Source organism: Eimeria necatrix, genomic scaffold (genome assembly GCF_000499385.1).
Source record: "Eimeria necatrix Houghton genomic scaffold, Enh_scaff124, whole genome shotgun sequence".
Classification (NCBI taxonomy): domain Eukaryota; phylum Apicomplexa; class Conoidasida; order Eucoccidiorida; family Eimeriidae; genus Eimeria; species Eimeria necatrix.
In genome coordinates this window covers 1-18,224 of record NW_013652012.1, presented here as the reverse complement: position 1 = coordinate 18,224, position 18,224 = coordinate 1, and the positions used below count along the sequence as shown (strand labels likewise).

General features: G+C 52.8%; 3 protein-coding genes across 3 annotated transcripts; all 3 read left to right on the top strand.

Moving 5' to 3' along the window:
* Positions 1–1,677: 1,677 nt before the first annotated feature.
* Positions 1,678–6,121, top strand: ENH_00008520 (leucyl-tRNA synthetase, putative; the record flags this gene model as incomplete). Its single annotated transcript, XM_013578656.1, has 3 exons — positions 1,678–2,656; positions 2,863–4,312; positions 4,483–6,121. 3 exons carry the CDS (start codon positions 1,678–1,680, stop codon positions 6,119–6,121), a joined length of 4,068 nt encoding a protein of 1,355 aa, XP_013434110.1.
* Positions 6,122–10,371: 4,250 nt separating this feature from the next.
* On the top strand, positions 10,372–11,325 carry ENH_00008510 (3-oxoacyl-[acyl-carrier-protein] synthase, putative; the record flags this gene model as incomplete). Its single annotated transcript, XM_013578655.1, has 4 exons — positions 10,372–10,394; positions 10,602–10,737; positions 10,973–11,143; positions 11,251–11,325. 4 exons carry the CDS (start codon positions 10,372–10,374, stop codon positions 11,323–11,325), a joined length of 405 nt encoding a protein of 134 aa, XP_013434109.1.
* A 1,746-nt stretch (positions 11,326–13,071) lies between these two features.
* On the top strand, positions 13,072–16,321 carry ENH_00008500 (hypothetical protein, conserved; the record flags this gene model as incomplete). Its single annotated transcript, XM_013578654.1, has 8 exons — positions 13,072–13,163; positions 13,302–13,371; positions 13,532–13,711; positions 13,972–14,278; positions 14,449–14,873; positions 15,019–15,554; positions 15,664–15,751; positions 15,938–16,321. The coding sequence occupies 8 exons, from the start codon at positions 13,072–13,074 to the stop codon at positions 16,319–16,321; spliced, it is 2,082 nt and encodes a 693-aa protein (XP_013434108.1).
* Between the last annotated feature and the right edge of the window lie 1,903 nt (positions 16,322–18,224).

The following is an 18,224-nucleotide window of genomic DNA, read 5'->3' as shown; positions in this document are numbered from 1 at the left end:
TTCAATCATGCCCACCCGCTCTACTGCTGAAGCAATTTGCTTCTGAGCATTGTCCAGCTGCACATTATACTCATCTTCCAGCTTCGCCATCAACCCCTGGGGTCAGTCCCGTGCAGTTTGCTCGCATAAAAAGCATTAGAGAGAAACAGTGCTAATCAATCTCACCTCCTCCAGCTCCAAGCGGGATCGCTCCAAAAGGAGCACTTCTGCCGTCACTTGAGGAAGTGGCTACGATCGTGGTGTACACGGGAATGGTAACAAACTATCAAGGCGGAATACAAGCATGAACTCACATCATCCGGCGGAGAAAGCTTCACCTCAATGGAAGGTAGAGTTTGGGCATTCTGCCGAAATTTTATCGGCCAGGATTGCTGCAAAGAAAATAAAACGCATGGCGTTAGTTTTAACTGCTTGGTTCCGTACCGCCCGCAGCCCTTCAACACGCAAAACACAGAAAAGAAAAGCAAGGAAGGTGACGAGTCCAGCAACAGTGGCTAAATGCCGCTGCATTTTCAGATGCTTTCAAATATGTTTTTCATGGTAAGTTCCTTTTAAAGGGTTTCCTAATTCGTAACCCCTTTTTACCTAATCCTGCACACCTGTGGTGGTCACGGAACTGCGTATACACCCCAAGATCGAGGGCGTCAGAGCCCTGCCTCGTGTCCCAGTGTTCCTAAAGGTTTTATCTCACTAGTTTCACTCGACAATTACTTTAATGGCGGCTTATTTGCAGTGGCTTTCCCTGCTAAGTTGACAACAGCGAGCTGCCAAAAGCCAAACGCCTAGCTCCTCGACAAATTCAAGGAACTGCGGCCAGTTCCTGCGAAACACCTTTGGTTGAGCTGCCGCCTTGAGTTGAAATGCGCTGTATATCATTTTGGTTCGCATTTACTGTCTACGTGGCGCAGCAAGACCGAGGATGATCGAATACCACTCCGCCGTGGGTCTCAAAAGAATCACCCGCAGCAAAGTAAAGCACAACCGGACTGAACCCTTGGATAAAACGATGACTGTCTTTTGACTAAAGAACTGATGAGAAAGAGTGCTTAACGGCGTTGCTGATTTTTCACTGTTTTTGTTCACTTAGGCTTGCAAAGTGGGGATCGCCTGCGAGCTCTGAAATTGCAGCATCGTGCCTGTTTGCTCGTTCTCCACAGCATTTCGGCGCTCTTGTGGCCTCAACTTTCTATTTCTTGCGATTAGTTGTCATATATTGAAAAAGTTTGCAAGTGTTACTCATTCTTTCTTGCAAGTTGTCACCCTCGCCTCAGTCGCGCGGGCCTTCGAGCCTCGGGAGGCCCCCAGCCCATTGGCTCTTTCTTACATTGCCCAGCCGTAGCGGGGTAGCCCCAGCTCATCTCCTAAGTTTGCAAAATGCCTAACATAATTCCCGTTTTCTCTTATTGTTATTATTATCCTTCTCTTTTGAAGGTGGCCGCCAGCAGCTCGTGAGCGGCTCTTGTCGGCTGTGGGGCCCCGCGAACTCTCTCTCTTGTTGTGGATCTTCAGGATCAGCTCCTGTCCCTCTTTCCCTCTAATCTAGCGCTGTTGCTTACAATGAGCTGCTTCGGTGTTGGCCAGTTTACAGGCAACAGCAGCTCCAAACGGGATAAATAATGGCAGCTGTGTCTTAGAGTCTCTCAACTCCCCGTCCCACATGCCCCCTACTTTGTAGCTATGGGGAACTGGCTGCTTGGGGTTGTGCGTGGCTGCTGTGGGGCCCTTCTGCTGCTGGCCTGCATGCAGCAGCAGCAGGTGGAGAGCGCGCAGATCCGTGTGGCTCCCCGTCCTGCTCCCCTCCCCAGCTTTGCCTTTGCCTCTGGGGAGCTTCTCAGCAGGCAGCTGGCTTTAGGAGCTCCTGAGGCTTCCAGTTCTGCTGCTGCTGCATTTCCTGCTGCAGCAGCAGCAGGCCACCGCCGGCGGACTGCCACACACGGCTACGCAGCGCCAACGGGGGGCCCCGAGAGGGCCCCTTACCCCTTTCAGGAAGTGGAACAAAAGTGGGTACAGTACTATGCTAAGAGAAGTGCAGAGTACTCGCCGCCTCTGCCCCCCCCACCGGGTCCCAGGGGGGCCCCACACGCAGCAGCTGACGAGAAAGGCAGCAGCAGCAAACCCAACAAGTTCTATGTCCTCTCTATGATACCTTACCCGTCGGGCACAGGCCTCCACATTGGCCACTGCTACACGTACACTCTAGCAGACGTCGCTGCGCGCTACCACCGCCTGCGGCTGCGCGCGCTGCTGCACAAGGAGCAGCAGCAGCAGCAGCAGCAGCAGCAACAGCGGCAGCAGCAGCAACGGCAGCAGCCTCTTCCTGAAGCGGCGTGTGGGACCCGGCCAAGCCCCGAAGAAAGCCATCTGGACCATCCCCTTCAGCCACCTGTGCTGCATGCAATTGGCTGGGACTCTTTTGGGCTGCCGGCGGAGCAGCATGCGCGGGAGAGGGGTGAGCCCCCAGCCTCTGTGGTGCAGGCGAACATTGCCACCTTCAGGCGGCAGCTGCAGCGGCTGGGACTCAGCGTAGACTGGAGAAGAGAAATAAACACCAGCAGCCCCGACTACTACAAGTGGACCCAGTGGACCTTTCTGAAGATGTTCAAATCAGGGCTGGCCTACGAAGCGGAGGCTGAGGTCAACTGGTGCCCCGCCTTGGGTGCGTAACGTTGACGGCCTAGATATTAAGGTCTTTGGGCTCAGAGCTCAGCGCTTTTATCTAAGTCTTAGAGTTTGCGGTTTGCGGCTGATCTTTAGGTAGCTTTGGGGTCAACGCAGCGCGCGGGCCAGTTATGAACGTAGAAGCTGCGTTTGAGAATACGGGGATAGACTGAAAGGCTTGGAGTTTGTGTTGGATCGCTGCAGGTACTGTGCTTGCGAATGAGGAGCTGACTGCTGAGGGCCTGAGTGAACGCGGGCGCTTTCCTGTGGAGCGCCGGCTGCTGCGCCAGTGGCACTTGAAGCTTCGGGCGTACGCTGAGCAGCTGCTTGCAGGATTGTCTGCCTTGGCCTGGCCTGCGGAAGTTCTGCAGATGCAGCGCAACTGGATAGGCAAAGCAGTGTACTTTCGCCTCAGCCTCCCTGTGGCGCAGCGAGGCTCCTCGGCCTTAGCCACGCAGCCCTCGCACGTACCTTGCCTGCTGTTATCTCCTGACTGCCTGCACAGTTGCACCGGCGTAGCGGTGCACCCAAAGCACCCGCTGGCTGCGCAGCTGGGGAACAGTGAGAACGATAGACTAAGAATAGAGAAGTATGTGAGAGACGAAGCTGGGAAAGGAGCAGTGAGTGGCGTCCATACGGGACTGTATGTACACAACCCCCTAACGAACCACCCTATGCCTGTCGTCGTGACAGACATTATGGAACGGCTGCCCGAGTTCGGGCTGCAGTTGACTGCGGCAGATGCTCTCCTCCTCTCCCCTTCCCAGCAGCCCTTCGCGGCGCCGCTGGCTTCTGCAGGTTTGCTGGCTCTTAACCCTGCATTCCCGCCTGTTCAACATTTGGCTTTCGAAGGGCCTCTGGGGGCCCCCCAGCCTCAGGGAGGCTTGGGAGGCGACGAGGAACGGGCGGAGGAAGCAAAGGCCCAGGCCTTGGAATGGCTTGAGTCGAGTAGTTGCAGCAAAAAGGTGGTTCGGTACCGGCTAAGAGACTGGGTCTTCAGCCGTCAGAGGTACTGGGGGGAGCCCATCCCCGTGATGCGCGCCTTCAACCAGCGCCGCAGCAGCGCCAGAAAAGAAGATGACGCGGGCGCAGTTGAAGCTGTTGGGCAGGCGTGTTGCCCCCACGCCGCTGCGGAGGCGACAGGCGATATTATTCCTCTTTCTGATGCAGAACTCCCGTTAATACTCCCGCCTTTCCGGCCAGCTGTCAGCAGCGGCCCCTTCACAGGAGCAGCAGCAGCAGCAAGAGGCGATGCTGTCGCGGCTACTGCTGAAGACGGCTGCATCGTTTCGTCTGTAAAAAGCAGACTCAGGAAGAGGGCGGCAGCTGAGGCCTCAGAGACTGTAGCGGCGCTCGGCCACTACAGGGACTGGGTATTGGGGGGCGGCTCTTCGCAGAGTGGACCTAAGCAGCAAAGTGGCCCTCTGAAAAGCCCTCAAGAAGAATCGAGTGAGGACTCTGTAGGAGGCTCTTTTCTGGCTAGAGAGACAAGCACCATGCCTCAGTGGGCGGGGAGCAGTTGGTACCACTTGCGGTTTCCCGACCCCCACAACGAGGAGGCCCTCGCCAGGCCTTCTTTGTTGCAGTACTGGTTGCCAGTTGACCTGTACGTGGGCGGCAAGGAGCACGCAGTGACGCACCTCATCTACGCAAGGTTTGTCTTTTTTTATGTTCACATTTGTGCCCTAGGTGACCGGCTAGCAGTGAGTGAACCACAGCTGGCCGGCGCGGTAGCTGGCTGTAGGATTGTGTTTGGGTACAACTTTCCTCTTCCTGTCTCTAAGCTTCACCATGAATTGCGTGTGCCTGCCTTTTTCTCCTCAGATTTTGGCATAAATTTCTCAGAGATATCGGCGCTGCTTCCGGCGAAGAACCCTTCAAGTGCCTGCTTACTCCAGGCGTCATTTTGGGGACTCCTCGCCACTTTTTGCTACGCCGCACTGACACTGGGGCCCCTGTAGCAGCAGCAGACGTAGATTTGGCCCCCACAGCTGCTGCGCTTCTCACCGCAACCCCAGCAGCCTCAGCAGCAGCGGGCCTTGTGGCTGTGGCCCCGGCAGCAGCAAAAAATGCTGCTGCGGCAGCACGAGTAGTCTGTGGCACCCACAGGCCCTCGGGAACTGCAGTCTTTGCAGAGGCTCTTCCTGCTGACTCTCCAACTATCAAGCAAACGAGCCCGGGTACATGGGTCTTTGTTAACTCAGAACAATCACAGCAATGGACGCAGACCCAGCAGCAGCCACTAGTGGCAGCAGAGGAAGCAATGACAGCTCCTTCCTCAGGAACAAAACTAACAGCAAGGCCAGCAGCAGCGCCAGCAGAGCTAGCACGCCACCGTTCAGCAGCAGCAACGACAGAATTGGCCCCAAGTACTCAGGAAGCTCCTGTCCAGTTGCTGACTCTTTGCGAAAAGATGTCGAAATCGAAAGGCAACGCAGTGTCTCCCGACAAGGTGCTAGAGGCTCACGGGGGTGATGTGCTGCGCATACACCTCATGGCCTTGGGCCCGGTGCCCTCTACAAAAGTATGGAGAGAAGAGGGAATTTCGGGTGCCACCCGCCTACTAAGTCGCATTTGGAATTTGCTCATGTCTCCTCTTGGCCCGTCACGTAAACCCTTATCCAGTTCTGAGTCATCCCAACAGGACCCAACAAGAGGCTCCTTTGGCTTGAAAGAAGTCTCAGGAGGCCCCTGGGAAGAGACTGGAGGTCCACGAAGAGAGAATTTGGACCCCGAGGAAGCTTCTACCGGCCTACAGGGAGAGTGCCCCAAAAGAACTACAGAGGACCTCCCAACAGGGCTCAACAGTTCATTTGAATGCTCTGGAGTCCCCTGCGGATCAGGAGAAGCGGGCCCTGAGGCAGTTTATGCGGGTCGACTGTGGGGTGTATCAATGAGAAATATGTCTGAAGGGGAGAGGAAACTTTTGGCCCCTCTGGTGGCGAACGTAACGCGCAGTCTAGAACGCATGCAAGTGAACCGTGCAGTGGCGGCTCTGATGGCGGGTAGCCGGCATCTGCAACAGCAGCAGCAGCATCAAGGAGGCACTTTGTCCGTTAGCTGCGTCAAAACCCTTCTGACGCTGCTGCACCCAGTGGCCCCCTTCATAACCGAAGAGCTGTGGAAGCGCCTAGCAGCAGAATATCCCGCCGCTTTTGCCTTTCCAGGGTGGACCCTTGCAGCCTCAGGCGAGTGGCCAACAACCGAAGGAGAAGAATTCGAGAAAGACAAAACTGCGGAAGATAGCCGAAAAGTTCAGGTATCTGTACAGTTCAACGGTCGGCACAGGCTCTCTGTGCCGCTTTCCGTGACAGAGATGAGCACACCTAGCAATCTCTTAGAAGCCGTGAGACGGCTTCCCTCGGTGCAGCAGCGGCTGCAGCTCGAAAATGACAGGGGCAAAGCCCTTTCTCGGGTTATATCGAAGCCCGAGGCCTGTTTGGTGAATTTCATCTTTGGTTAGTTGTGATCTTACGAGTGCCAAGGGATACATGCTGAGGTAGAGTCTCAGCGCGGCGTGACTGCAGCAGAACAGACTACACCGCAGGGCAAGCATAGCCCAGCTTACCACAAGCATAAGCCCCGTAGGGCTTCAAGCATCAGGTCCAGGGTTGTTAATCAATTATAGTTTTCTCTCATTTTGACGGCTGGTGAGTTCATGAGCTAGTCGCCTCAAAAAGGTGAAGGTATGTCTTCAGACGCCTGCATTGGTGTGCGAAGGATGCAAGTAACTACAGATAAGCCTTAATGAACTGGTTTCGACACAAAGCTGCGAGGAATCGCAGGCGGACGGTCACAGCGTGGGTCAAGTGTTGACTACACTGTACGGAGGCTGAGGGATTGCGGAATGTCTTCCCACCAAAGCTGGGAATATTTGTATTACTCCATCTAAGATTATGCTCTTTCGCCTTTTCCTTTAAAAGAGGTATTTTAAACTGTCGCCGACGCCTTCCTGTCCGTCCAAGAGGAACTGCAGCAATGAAGACCGCACTACAGCTAATGCCACTCCTGTGCCAACCCGCTCGTGCATTTGAAGGCCTTGCGCAGACAGTAATGCAGTACTGGGCTAGACCAAATGGGGCATATCCGCACAGTTGTTACCGGCGCAACATCAAGCTGTCACAGAAGTTTTTGAGGGCGTCCTACACTGCTCCTTCAGCCTTCCGTGAGGGCGCCACAAACAACGATAATCATGTCGAAAGGAAAACAAAATCTACCACTATTTAGTGTTTGCTCCATTTAAATTGCACTTTGAATTCTGGAGGCTAACACGCAAGAGCGGGCAAAAGCCGCACCCCACAGCGATTGGTGTCGCGGGGGCGGCTTGGTATGCAGTACGGGAGTTGAGACAGCAAGACAAAAAATTGATATACTTTGAATTCAGTGTCACGCTCATTCAGTTAAATTATAACGCGCAACGCAGAAGGCACTGACTAATACAACGCACTCTTCGAAGGCCCCGCCAGCCACGAGCTGGCAGACAGCCCCTCCTGGCTTAATCCATCTTGGGGTGTACTTGTTACCAGAAACACATTGTAAAAGGCAAAAAAATGAATCTAGTGTTAGTAGTACTTCTTACTTTGGTTGTTTCAACTGCTTAACTGTGTATTCCCCCCATCCCCTCGGCCGACGGAGCACCTCCCGCTCTGGCGTGCCGTCTCAGAAGAGACCCGGTGTCTATACAGATAAAAAGGCCTTTCGCGCCACAGTGTAAGTTTCGGCACTTGGCAATAGGTCTGTTGGCACTTGTGTTGTTTTCTAAAGGGAAACAGAATCAGACTGGCCTTAGCCTCTCCACAAGCTTGCAAGCTGGCGGCTGTCGATATCACCCGTGTTCGGAGGTGTTCCTCTGGTATATATTTGCATATATGCCCCTGAATCTTCCGCTGCAGTATTCTTCGGGTGGCTCTGCACGCACAAACAAGGGGGCACAGGACAATTACCTTCCAGAAACAGCAGCAGCAGCGGCAGCCTGCTGCTGCGCCGCCCTACAGAAAGCCTAGCCCACCTTGGCCAGTCCCCAAGATGTGTCTGGCGAGACAGAAGGAGCGCGTGATGCTGCTTCTGCTTTTGGCTGCTCTACTGAGGCAGACAGCAGACGCTTCGCAGCTCTCTACGCCCTCGTCAGCGGCGAAGGTGAGGCTCCTTGACTGGCTCCACACAGCGCCTTCACGAGTGAAGCGCTCTAACTTGTTAATAATGAGTTGCAATCAACGGGACGTGTTCTGGCACCGTGTGACCTATATTGGTGTGTCTCGCTTCAGAACGTCGGCCCTTTGCCTGTACCAGCTTTTGTCTCTCGCCCCCATGGCATCCAGGCGGCAGCGCCGGGAAGCTCGCAGGCATCCGCGTCACTACAGCAACAGGAGCCACAGCAGAAACGGGGTTCCTCTGCAGACTTCCTAAGGGCTAGAGCACCCCGCAGCAGCCGTCTGTTTGCGCAATCCCAGGTGCGGCCACGTGCACCCTCCCCACGAACATACAGCGCGCTCAAGCCTACTTGCACTTACCATCGACAGAAGCAACTGCAGCAGACGCGGCGGCAGAGACTTGCGCGTATTTGTTTCAGGATGGCTCTCGCCGTCCCCGCATACTCTGCACGGGCTTGGGCGTGGTGAGCGCTGCTGGAATTGGTGTTGAGACCTTCTGGAATAATTTGCTCAAGGGGGTTAACAACGCCGCCAAAGTTTCCGCCTTCGACGCCAAAGACATGGCCAGCCAAGGTACTCCAGCATACACTCTCTTTCTGCTGCATGTGTACATCGCATGCAGAGAACATACGCAGGCGGTGCATGCCGGCAGGTAGTAGTGCGCACTGGGAGTGTGTTTGCGGAGTGTGTTTGCGGCTCTGCGAAGAGTGCGCAGGATGAGGCAGTTTGTGCTTTGCCTGTTGACTAGTCATCCAGCACTGTGCTTGAGTCTTTTTTTGTCAGTTTTGTGGCTTGTGCTCCTGTCGCCTGTCTTCAGTGGCCTACGAGATACCATCCGATGCTTTCGACCCTAAGCAGTATTTTAGAGAGCCTAAAGACGCCAAACGAAACGACAGATACACCCAATTCGCTGTTGCTGCCAGCAAGTTCGCTATGGAAGACGCGGGTAAGTTGCAGCGAAAGACAAACTAACTGGCACAGTAATGAGGTCAACTGAGGCCGGCACACTGCAGCAAGTAGAGTAGCTTCAGCGGCCGCGGCGAAAGTTGACGAGTGGTGCTGTTCCGTACGAGTTCTCACAAGCTTATTTAGTGAATCTCCTCTGCGTGGTTTTCTGGCTCTTCTTTTTCTTTTGGGTCTTTGCCCATTCTCATCCAGACACGCGCACTTAAGTGCCTCCTGCGTGTCGCTCCTCCCGTCTACTCACGTTTTCGTGCCTCGCTCTTTGTGACTCTGTTTTTGCCTGCTGCTGTGTCTAACCATGCACTCTGGAGTAATCACAAAAGGTGCACTGGTGGATGGCTAACTTCACTTCAGTGTCTTGCTTTTGGAGCTTCTAGCTAGGCGTTGGTACATGGGGGCTGCTCTGTGAGCCGTCAAGGCGCCTTTCTTCTGCGCAAGTGCGGCTGCTGCTGCTGATCTGCCAGGTCTTGGCTCTCTGGAAGGTATCGACATGGAGCGTTTTGGTGTTGTCATCGGCTCGGGCATTGGGGGCCTAGGCTTCATGGAGCAGCAAAATAGAGTCCTACTCAACTCGGGGCCCCGCCGTGTGTCCCCTTACCTCATTCCTGCCATGATTGCAGTAAGGTTTATCTCTACGGCCACAGCTGCTGCTGCTATTCCCGTTTGCTGTGCTGATGCGGTTGCTTTTGGTGTGGATAGTCCGGGTCTCTTGTAACTGTAAAATTTGAGATTCGTGAAGGGGTTCAGGAGGTGTTCACGATAACTGATGGCGTGAACACTACTGATGAAGACAGACATTACACACATGTTGTCTTGTTGGGGGAATATTTTTGCGCAGAACACCGCACCTGCCCAGGTAGCCATTGAGATAGGAGCCAAGGGACCCAACCACGGTGCTGTATCTGCTTGTGCCACATCTGGACACGCCATAGGCACCGCAATGAGGCTTCTCCAGGTGCGGAGAAATGATGCAGGGCACGGATGGCTTGAAAGGACGCAGAGAGTCCCTTGAAGCCCCTTGAGGCAGCCGCAAAGGCGGGAGGAATAGGGGATGCAGAATGTTGCGGATGAAAACGGCACGAGTGTATGAGATGGCTTTTTTCATCCCGTTTTGCGCATACGCTGCAGTCTGGTGATGCCGACATTGTCCTGTGTGGTGGCGCCGAAGCTTCAATAACCCCCCTCTCGTTTGCGGGCTTCAACGCCTTGAAGGCTCTCGCACTGGGCTACAACGACAGACCCAAAGAAGCATGCAGGCCTTTCGACAAAAATCGATCCGGATTTGTAATGGGAGAAGGCGCAGGGTAGGCTGCTTCAGCTGTGGGCACTGTCTGCGTTGCTGCTGCAACAGGGTTGGAGCAGCTTGTAGTGCTGTTGCTCTTTGCGTCGCTGGAAGCTGCAGCAGGGGCCTAACTTGTTGTGCGACGATATCTGGCTTGCTTGTTATTGTATCTTCAGTGTAATTGTGCTGGAAACGGAGGAGCATGCAGTGCGACGTGGAGCCCCACACGTGTACGGGCAGCTAGCGGGCTATGGGGCTACTTGTGACGCCCACCATATAACGGCTCCTTCACCTGAGGGAGATGGTCTTGCTCGTTGCATGGAAATAGCACTGAAAGACGCGTAAGAAACAGCAACCGCACTGTGGCACGAGCTCACTGCACAGCCTCATTTACGGTGTAAGATTGGCGCTGGTCGTTGCTGTCATGCAGCAAAAGCTATTTGTGTTTCTGTAGCCTGTGGCACGAAAACTTTGAAAGCACAAACAGCTTCAACGTGAATAGCTACAGCAGTATCACAAGAGGTCTTGGGTGGCTGCTGCGTGTGCAGGGGCATCGCTCCCGATGACGTAGGGTATATAAACGCCCATGGTACATCAACGTTCTACAACGATAAGATAGAGACAATGGCTATAAAGAAGGTGTTTGGGCCGCATGCAACAAAGCTGCTTATATCTTCAACTAAGGTAGGAAGCAGCAACAGATGCCAAGACACGATGTGGCTGTTCGTGCAGTTGTTGGAGACGTGGTTTCTGGTGCTAAAGTTGCTTGATGTCCGTTTTTCGCGTCATGCAGCTGTAGCGGCAGATGGGAAGTGGCTGCAACTGAAAAAGTTTGGCTAACACGACATTTGTTAGTTGTTTTCGCGTGGAGGGACAACTGGTAATGCTACTCGTGCCCTGCTACTTCTGTTCCTTTCAGCCGATGACAGGTCACTGCTTGGGTGGCACTGCCGGGATAGAGACTGTCGTAGCTGCCAAGGTACTACAGACGGGAGACGTGCCAGCGACGCTGAATTACAGCACGCCTGACCCAGAATGCGATTTGAACTATGTGCCGAACAAGGCTGTCCACGTGGATGAGCCCCTGAAAGTGAGTTGCTTGTGAAGGCTGTTGTTGGTCCCAGCATACGTGGCTGCTTGCCTCTTGTCCTCACATTTGTTTAACGGGGCCACTCCATGTGCCTCCGTCTGCTGCAGGCGGTTCTGACTGACACCTTGGGATTCGGTGGTCATAACGCTGCGCTGGTACTGACGCCATATAAAAAGCTCTGAGACGCCGTTGCGAGCTCACTGCAGTTAGCTTGTTAATTGTTTTGGCTAGGGGTTCGTTTCGATCCCCCCACCTCATCAGAGACCAAGCTGCCGAGTCAGCCCTCGCCGACTGGCTGTGTCTTAATTCTGCGAGGATTAGCAAGGAATGCGACCCCGCAGATTCCAGTAAGGATGAGCATAGCTAATCTCAATCGAAGCACTGAAAAGCTACGGCGGTTACGTGGGTCCGACACGCACGGGCTTGTTAACTCCGAGCTGTGCGGTTCATCGAACCCATCACGTCCACTGTTGCAGCGCTAGGTGCACAGATAGCACATCTGTGGCAAGTAACACTTGCTGCGCATCTGGTGGTGCTTCCCCGCAACCCTTAGAGGCGGGCAGCTCTCCTGGGGAGCCTCTCTTGCGGGTGGACAGTTTGGCTTGCGGCGGCAGTGGCGCCGAGAACAATAAGTTGGGAGCGGTCCTTCTTGGAGAGCTTAAGCATGATAATGGCGCTACATATTTGTTTTTAAACGAGAAGGCGGACAGTAGTGGAAGATAATGATGAGGGCGTATGTAGCTGCCCTGCTTTTAGTGGATACAAAAGAGAAAAAAATAGCCTCACCGGTTGAGCGTAGAGCAGTGGGACTCTTGCATAGAAGAACGAAGTTATGTCTAGGCTCCATGGACCGACGTGGGGTCTTGCGCAAACTGATGCTGTGGCCTTCGATGGCGCTCGGTTTCAAGGGTAGGCCGTAATGATCATGGACTAAAATTTGTGCAGTGGACTATGCTGCCGCTGAAACGCTGCTCTGAAGGACTTACGGGTCCAAGGCTGTATCCTGCGAGTCTGGCGCGCTAACAGGACTGGTTAGTGATTGCTTGTCACTTAAGTCTAGTCACGCCAATAATATTCTTGACGAACTAATCTAATAACGAAGAAAAACCCTTTTTTGGGTACTTCAGCTCTACTGTGGCTCTCTACTACTAGCCGGCTACAGCGACTGAAAGGCTCCTTCATATGCAGCAGTTCCTATGCGGCGTGCCGGCAAAGTGAACATGAATGACAAGCAGATCAATGGCTGGCAGAACTAGTGGAGGTGACGCAACCGTAGGGACGGGGTGGATATAGGACCGGCTCGGCACCCAAATTCAAACAGCCTCTTCCGCAAAAGTATCACGCTGTATCTCTTCCTGTATCTTTTTGAAGGGTACGAGTTTACAGTTCAGTATATACACGAATTTGTATCTGCGTTAAATATCCAGTTATACACGAATTTGTATCTGCGTTAAATATCCAGTCCCCACAAGACTATGGACAATAGCACTCAGCATGCACAGTGCGGGCGAAGGCTGCTGCTGAGAGAAGGGCTGGCTTCCAACTGTTAAGCATTTGTTTGCTCATCATCAGATGTGGTAGATAGCGGTTACTTTCTGTCTTTCGGCTCTTTTCGTAAGTTGTTGAAGTCTTTGGATTCCGAACGGGACGCTGCAAGCTGCTACACCTGCACCCGGCCACGACCTGACCCTCCAGGGCTTGGAGTTCCCTTGCGTCTCGTGCTTTCCCTGATCTTATTCGGGTAGAGCAAAGCAAGGATTCCTGTATATTCTTTTTATGCCGGCCATACTCGCAGCGCATCTGCTTTGCCTTTTGCTCCTGCATAGTTGCTTGAGGCAGCCAGTGGCTGGGACGACCTTCATGCATGAACGTATGCGGATCCTTCAGTTGCTTTAAGGAGACTGAAGTGGCAAAATAAACCTACAAAGATGGCGAAGCGACGCCGCAGGAGCTCCTCTAGCGAAAGGGAGGACCGGCGGGCGCCTCCTAACTCGTCTGAGGGACCAAATGCGAAGTACGGGTGCGGCGTTTGTTCCTAGTTTCCCCTCAGTGGTAATAACCCGTAGGTCCTTCTAGCGTCTGCATATACGCTTCAGGTCGTCTTGTTGGATCATTTCTACGTCCAGGTAGCTTTTTCGACATTTCTGTGTGTCTGCAGAGAGACGAGTCAACCGACGAGCGTCCCAGCTGCTCGTCCTGTGAAACCCGTTACTGTTCAGGAATTGAGGGTGCGCATCTGACTGAGCGTGTCAAAATTTTTGGGGCCTGTTCCAGAGCAACTTTAATCCACTCTAAAGCGCATCGAGAGCTGTCCCTTGGACTTGCAGGCAGTGCTCTGAGCTCATGCTAATTGCATCGTATGGTTGTTTTTGCTCTCTACCCTCTCAGGCAGAACGAAAGAAACTCCTGAGCGAACATTTCGGTTACAGTAACGACAACAACCCGTTTGGTGACCGGCTTCTGGCTGAACCCTTCGTTTGGAAGAAGAAGAATCTGCTGCTGCAGGCAGCAGGAAAGAAGCACGCAACGACTGTCAATGCCCTACTCACAACATCCGTCAGCAAAGTGGTAGGTTGCGCGTAGCCATCAGTGCGAGGTCAAATATATGAAGCACGTGATTTCGTGTACGTGAGTCTCAACGTTTTTAAATATCGATATATTTGTCACCACGTGTGCAAGCTGCTTATTTCATTCGTATATTCATTCGCATACTTATAGATGCACATACATGTGTGTTTTGTACGGGCGCTTGCCTAGATGGTCCCCGTTCCGGGGCTGCAGTGACCTCCAGCAGGCACCTTGGAAAATTCGTTATACGCTGTTTGCAGCAAGAAATTAAGAGTGTGAAGAAGCGCAGGGAAGAAAGGGAAGCGGAGGAGCAGTTAATGCAGGCACAGCGGGAGGAGCTGCAGCGTGAGAAGGAGAGAGAGCACTTTCAGGACTACTTCGAGAAGGAAGAAGTCTTTCACCGGCAAATGCACATGAAGAAAACCGAAATAAGAGCCGAACAGAACAGAGAGCAGCCCATAGATTTTATTGTCAAGGGTCTACGTATGCTTAACGGGGAGCGATTTGAAAAGGTCTCAGTGCTACCGGTGCCGCCCCATGAGGTCTTCGATTGCTTCAACAAGGAACGTAAGGCAGCGGTGGCGCAGCTCAAGCTCTCTTCTTGTGTTTCACACACTGTAGTTGTCCGGAGTGTATTACTAGCATGTGTGTCTGCCGTCTGCTTGTATTCTGGTGCGCTGTTTCCGGTTTGTAGCCACGTTGCCGGGTTTTGTTGTTTCTGTGTGCTGCTGATGCAGCCATGACTGTCCAAATGATAGAGGAGATGCTGTCCGATGTGAAACTTCACATTGGAGTAGATACAACGGCGGTAGATAAGGACTACCAGGATTTTTGGCAAGCCTTGTTAGTGCTGACCAAAGATGCTCTTGAACGTGCTGAAAGAAAGCAAAAAGTGTTGGAAGAATTGAGGAAAAATTCGTCCGCGGAAGCTGCAGCGCAAGCTGCCGCTATCTTGGCGAATAATACTTCAGTGGGAGACGTGAGGGATGCAGACTCTGGCATTGCTGTAGGAGTAACCTCGGATATCACCGCCATCCTTAGCGGGAAATCGCCAGAGGAATTGGATGCCCTGAAGGAAGGTATCAAGCTGAAACTGGAGACAGAGGAGGATGTGGACACAGCGTACTGGGAGTCTATTCTGCAGAAGGTTCCTCTGTTCAGGGTATGCATCACTTAAAGGCCGTTGGGTCTGGCCTTCTTATTTGCTGTTCATATTTGTTTACCTTGCGGAGCCGTCGATACGCAGTTGTCTTTTCGCCGGTTGCTGGAGCGTTATGTGTACAGCAGGCGTATTCATATGCTTGCAGGCTCGTGCGATTTGTCTAGCGTACCACCAAAGGATTCTCCAAAAAGCTGGCGAGCTGGACCACCAGATGAAGTGCGAACGCGCAGAAGCAGAGGCAGCCTTGTTAAAGGCAAAGGCTGAGGAGGCAGGACTCACGGATGATTTGCTGGCGACAGAAGAGGAGGCTCGCCAGCAGCAGAAACTGCAGCAAATACAAGAGCAGGCTAAACGCATGGCTCGTGTTGTGGAGAAGGAAATAAATCCAGGTGCCGATGGGAGCTATTCTCCTGAGCTCGAGCCGTATGAAGATGAGGCGGAGGCGCCGAAACTCAGAGGGCCCTATTCCCCTTTACTCTACCCTTTTGACGAATTTCGCATGGAAACCAACATCTTACATCCAGATGAAGAACTTGAGCAAAGAATGAATGAAAGACGAATTGCTAAACACCGAGAACGCGAGCGGCGTCTGATTCAGCTAGGCCTTGATAAGGACAAAAACGAAAAGGAAGAAGAAGAAAATGACGACGAAATTCTTGACCCTGCAGCTAAGATTGTGACGTAAGTGATGGCGTTTGAGCAGAGTAAAGTTGATGCGTACGATTTATTCTTGGGATGACTGCAGGCCTTTGCTGTTTCCTTCTATCGCCCGCTACTTCTTTACCTTCAGGTACGAGGACTTCGTGCGCAAGGAACAGAAGAACGCAAGCCCAGATGAAGAGGTAATGGCCGACTCGTCGGAAATGAAGTTGAAACAAGTACGCTGCTGGGTAGCGGGAGTCAATGCACGGTCTTTCTGGGAGCGTTACTGGGAATTTTAGCAGCAGGAAGTGGAGCGATGTAGGAGGAACGCATTAGCGTGCTACGTAGCTCAGGGGATTTAGGCACTGCGGACTATTCCCATCATCGATTTGCACCCATTGCTTTTTGCTTGCTGTGTGCAGCACTACGGATGGGAGGAAAAGTACCGACCTAGAAAGCCACGGTTTTTCAATCGCGTGCGCACGTGTTACTTTTGGAACAAATATAACCAGACTCACTACGACCACGACAATCCTCCACCTAAGATAGTGCAAGGGTACAAATTCAATATATTTTATCCCGACTTGATCGACAAGACCAAGACGCCTACGTGGACGCTCGAACCGTCAGACACGCCGGATACGATCATTGTGCGGTTTCATGCGGGTCCGCCGTACGAAGATGTGGCATTTAAGGTTTTGAACCGTGAATGGCATTTAGAGAGGTTTAGGGGTTTCCGAAACGTTTTTGACCGCGGCATCATGCAGCTGTATTTCAGCTTTAAAAAATACTGCTACCGGAGATAGCACTTTTTTATGTTGCACGGTGTGACCACGTGCCGCATAGCTGTTTCTTAGATCTTTTTGACCGAACATTTTTTGTCTTTGTTGAGTTCATTTTCGAATTTTGGTGAAGGAATTACAGTCCAGCGTTTTTTATCGTTCTTACTTGCACCCATCGACTTGTGAGAAACAATGTTGATCTGCTGTCCAGTTCTGATAGCACCTGCGAACCGCGTATCGCAGAGCTTTGCATGTTACTAATGTGTACCACGAGTACCCATTTACCTCCAACGCAAGGTTTGTCAGGAAGCTGCCGGTTCAGGTACGTTTCCTGGCATAAGTCTCATGCCTTGCTAGAAAAGTACTGGCTCTTGGATAGCCCCTGGTTCCTCAACTAATGACGAAGCAGGAAGCAATGAGGGCGCAATGAATTTAGTTAACTGCTTATACCTAGTGCTTCTGGAATATTCTTCACAATGGCCTAGTCATACCTTTTCCTGCCAACGCGAGGATTGACCTGAATAGCATAGTCTCGAACTTCAGCATATACAGATTAACCGCTTCGCCGTGCAAGAATCTTTCTCCCAATGAACGCTCGAAACCGTGTTACCTGGCATTTACGCGCCCAATTCCTCAATTCAGCCTAATAGCTGTCTTCGCAGGGACCTTTCCTCGGATGAAACGACGCGTCCTTGATAAGGAGGGGTACTTCCTCCAGTGCATTTACGTCAATCCGACTCTGATGGGCGTTCACTCATGCGTTTTTCATTCTTCCGTGCAGCCACCCTTCTGCTACCTGAACTCTTAAGCGTGCGTTGGAGGAGGCGAATCGCAGCCCATTTTGTTGCGTTTATGGGTGCTTTGGTGCGCGGCCGCCTAACCAGCGCCGTTGAGAAAGCGGGACTCCACTCGAGGGCTGCAGAACGCAGTTCGATGCTCGTAGTGCAGCCATCGCACTAACACCCCGCCACACTTACCGGTACCTGAGGTTCTCCGGCTTCGCTGCTGGTCTGAGCCTTTGGTGCCTTCCTTTCAGACAGCGCTAAGCAGAGGGGACGATCCAGCAACGGTCGCTTAGTCGTGTCTGATTTGGTGGCAAGCCAGCTCTTCGGTTTCCCGAAGCTGATGACTTGAATGCAATCTCGTTAAGCTGACCGCGACTCAGTTCAGCGCCGTGGTGACGCACATAAGTCCGACAGTCGATGCTGCATTCTCTGTTCGGCAAGCGAGCTGTATTGTGTGGAGTGAATGATTCTATGGGGAAGAAAGGATGAATCGTACAAGTCTCGTTCGTCTGAAGGGCAGGCATTTCTGTCCGAATGCTGCAAGTACAACCAGACTCTGAAGCAGCGTTTGTTTCTGGCGTTTGGCAGGAGTGCGCGTGTCGGGAGCTCGTATTCGAAAGGATATGGGTTTGACGGTTTTCAGGGCAGCAGGCTTCACTGATGTTCACGTGAGCATGGTGATTAGGGACGTTCTTGGCGGTTTCCCTGACATCTCAACTCAGTGTGGCGGAGCACTGCACGGCAGTGTGGAATAGCCACTCAGCAAACTTGGGAGTGGCATGCCTGTTTGCGTGAAACCAATGTGCTGGTTCGTGTGGAGTGGAGGTAACGCGGGCAAGGCGTAGGTGGCGAGTGTCTGTGTAGCGTGGAGAGGGGTTGCTTGAGGGTTGTGGCAATGTAGTGAAGGATGCTCTGCTTTATCTTCCTTCGAGCACCGCATTTGACTTACCCGTGGGAATGTGGTTTTGCAGGGGAAGGAAATAAAGGTCGCAGTCTGCAGCGTTGGAGCCATCAATCGCTGGGCACAGGGCTGTACTTCTGTGAGGTTTGTCGCCTTCGTGGCAGTGGGCTTCTCAGGCAAAGACTGTGACTACAGTTTATTCAAACGCAGCTCTGCGCTTCGTACAGTGAAAACAACCGAC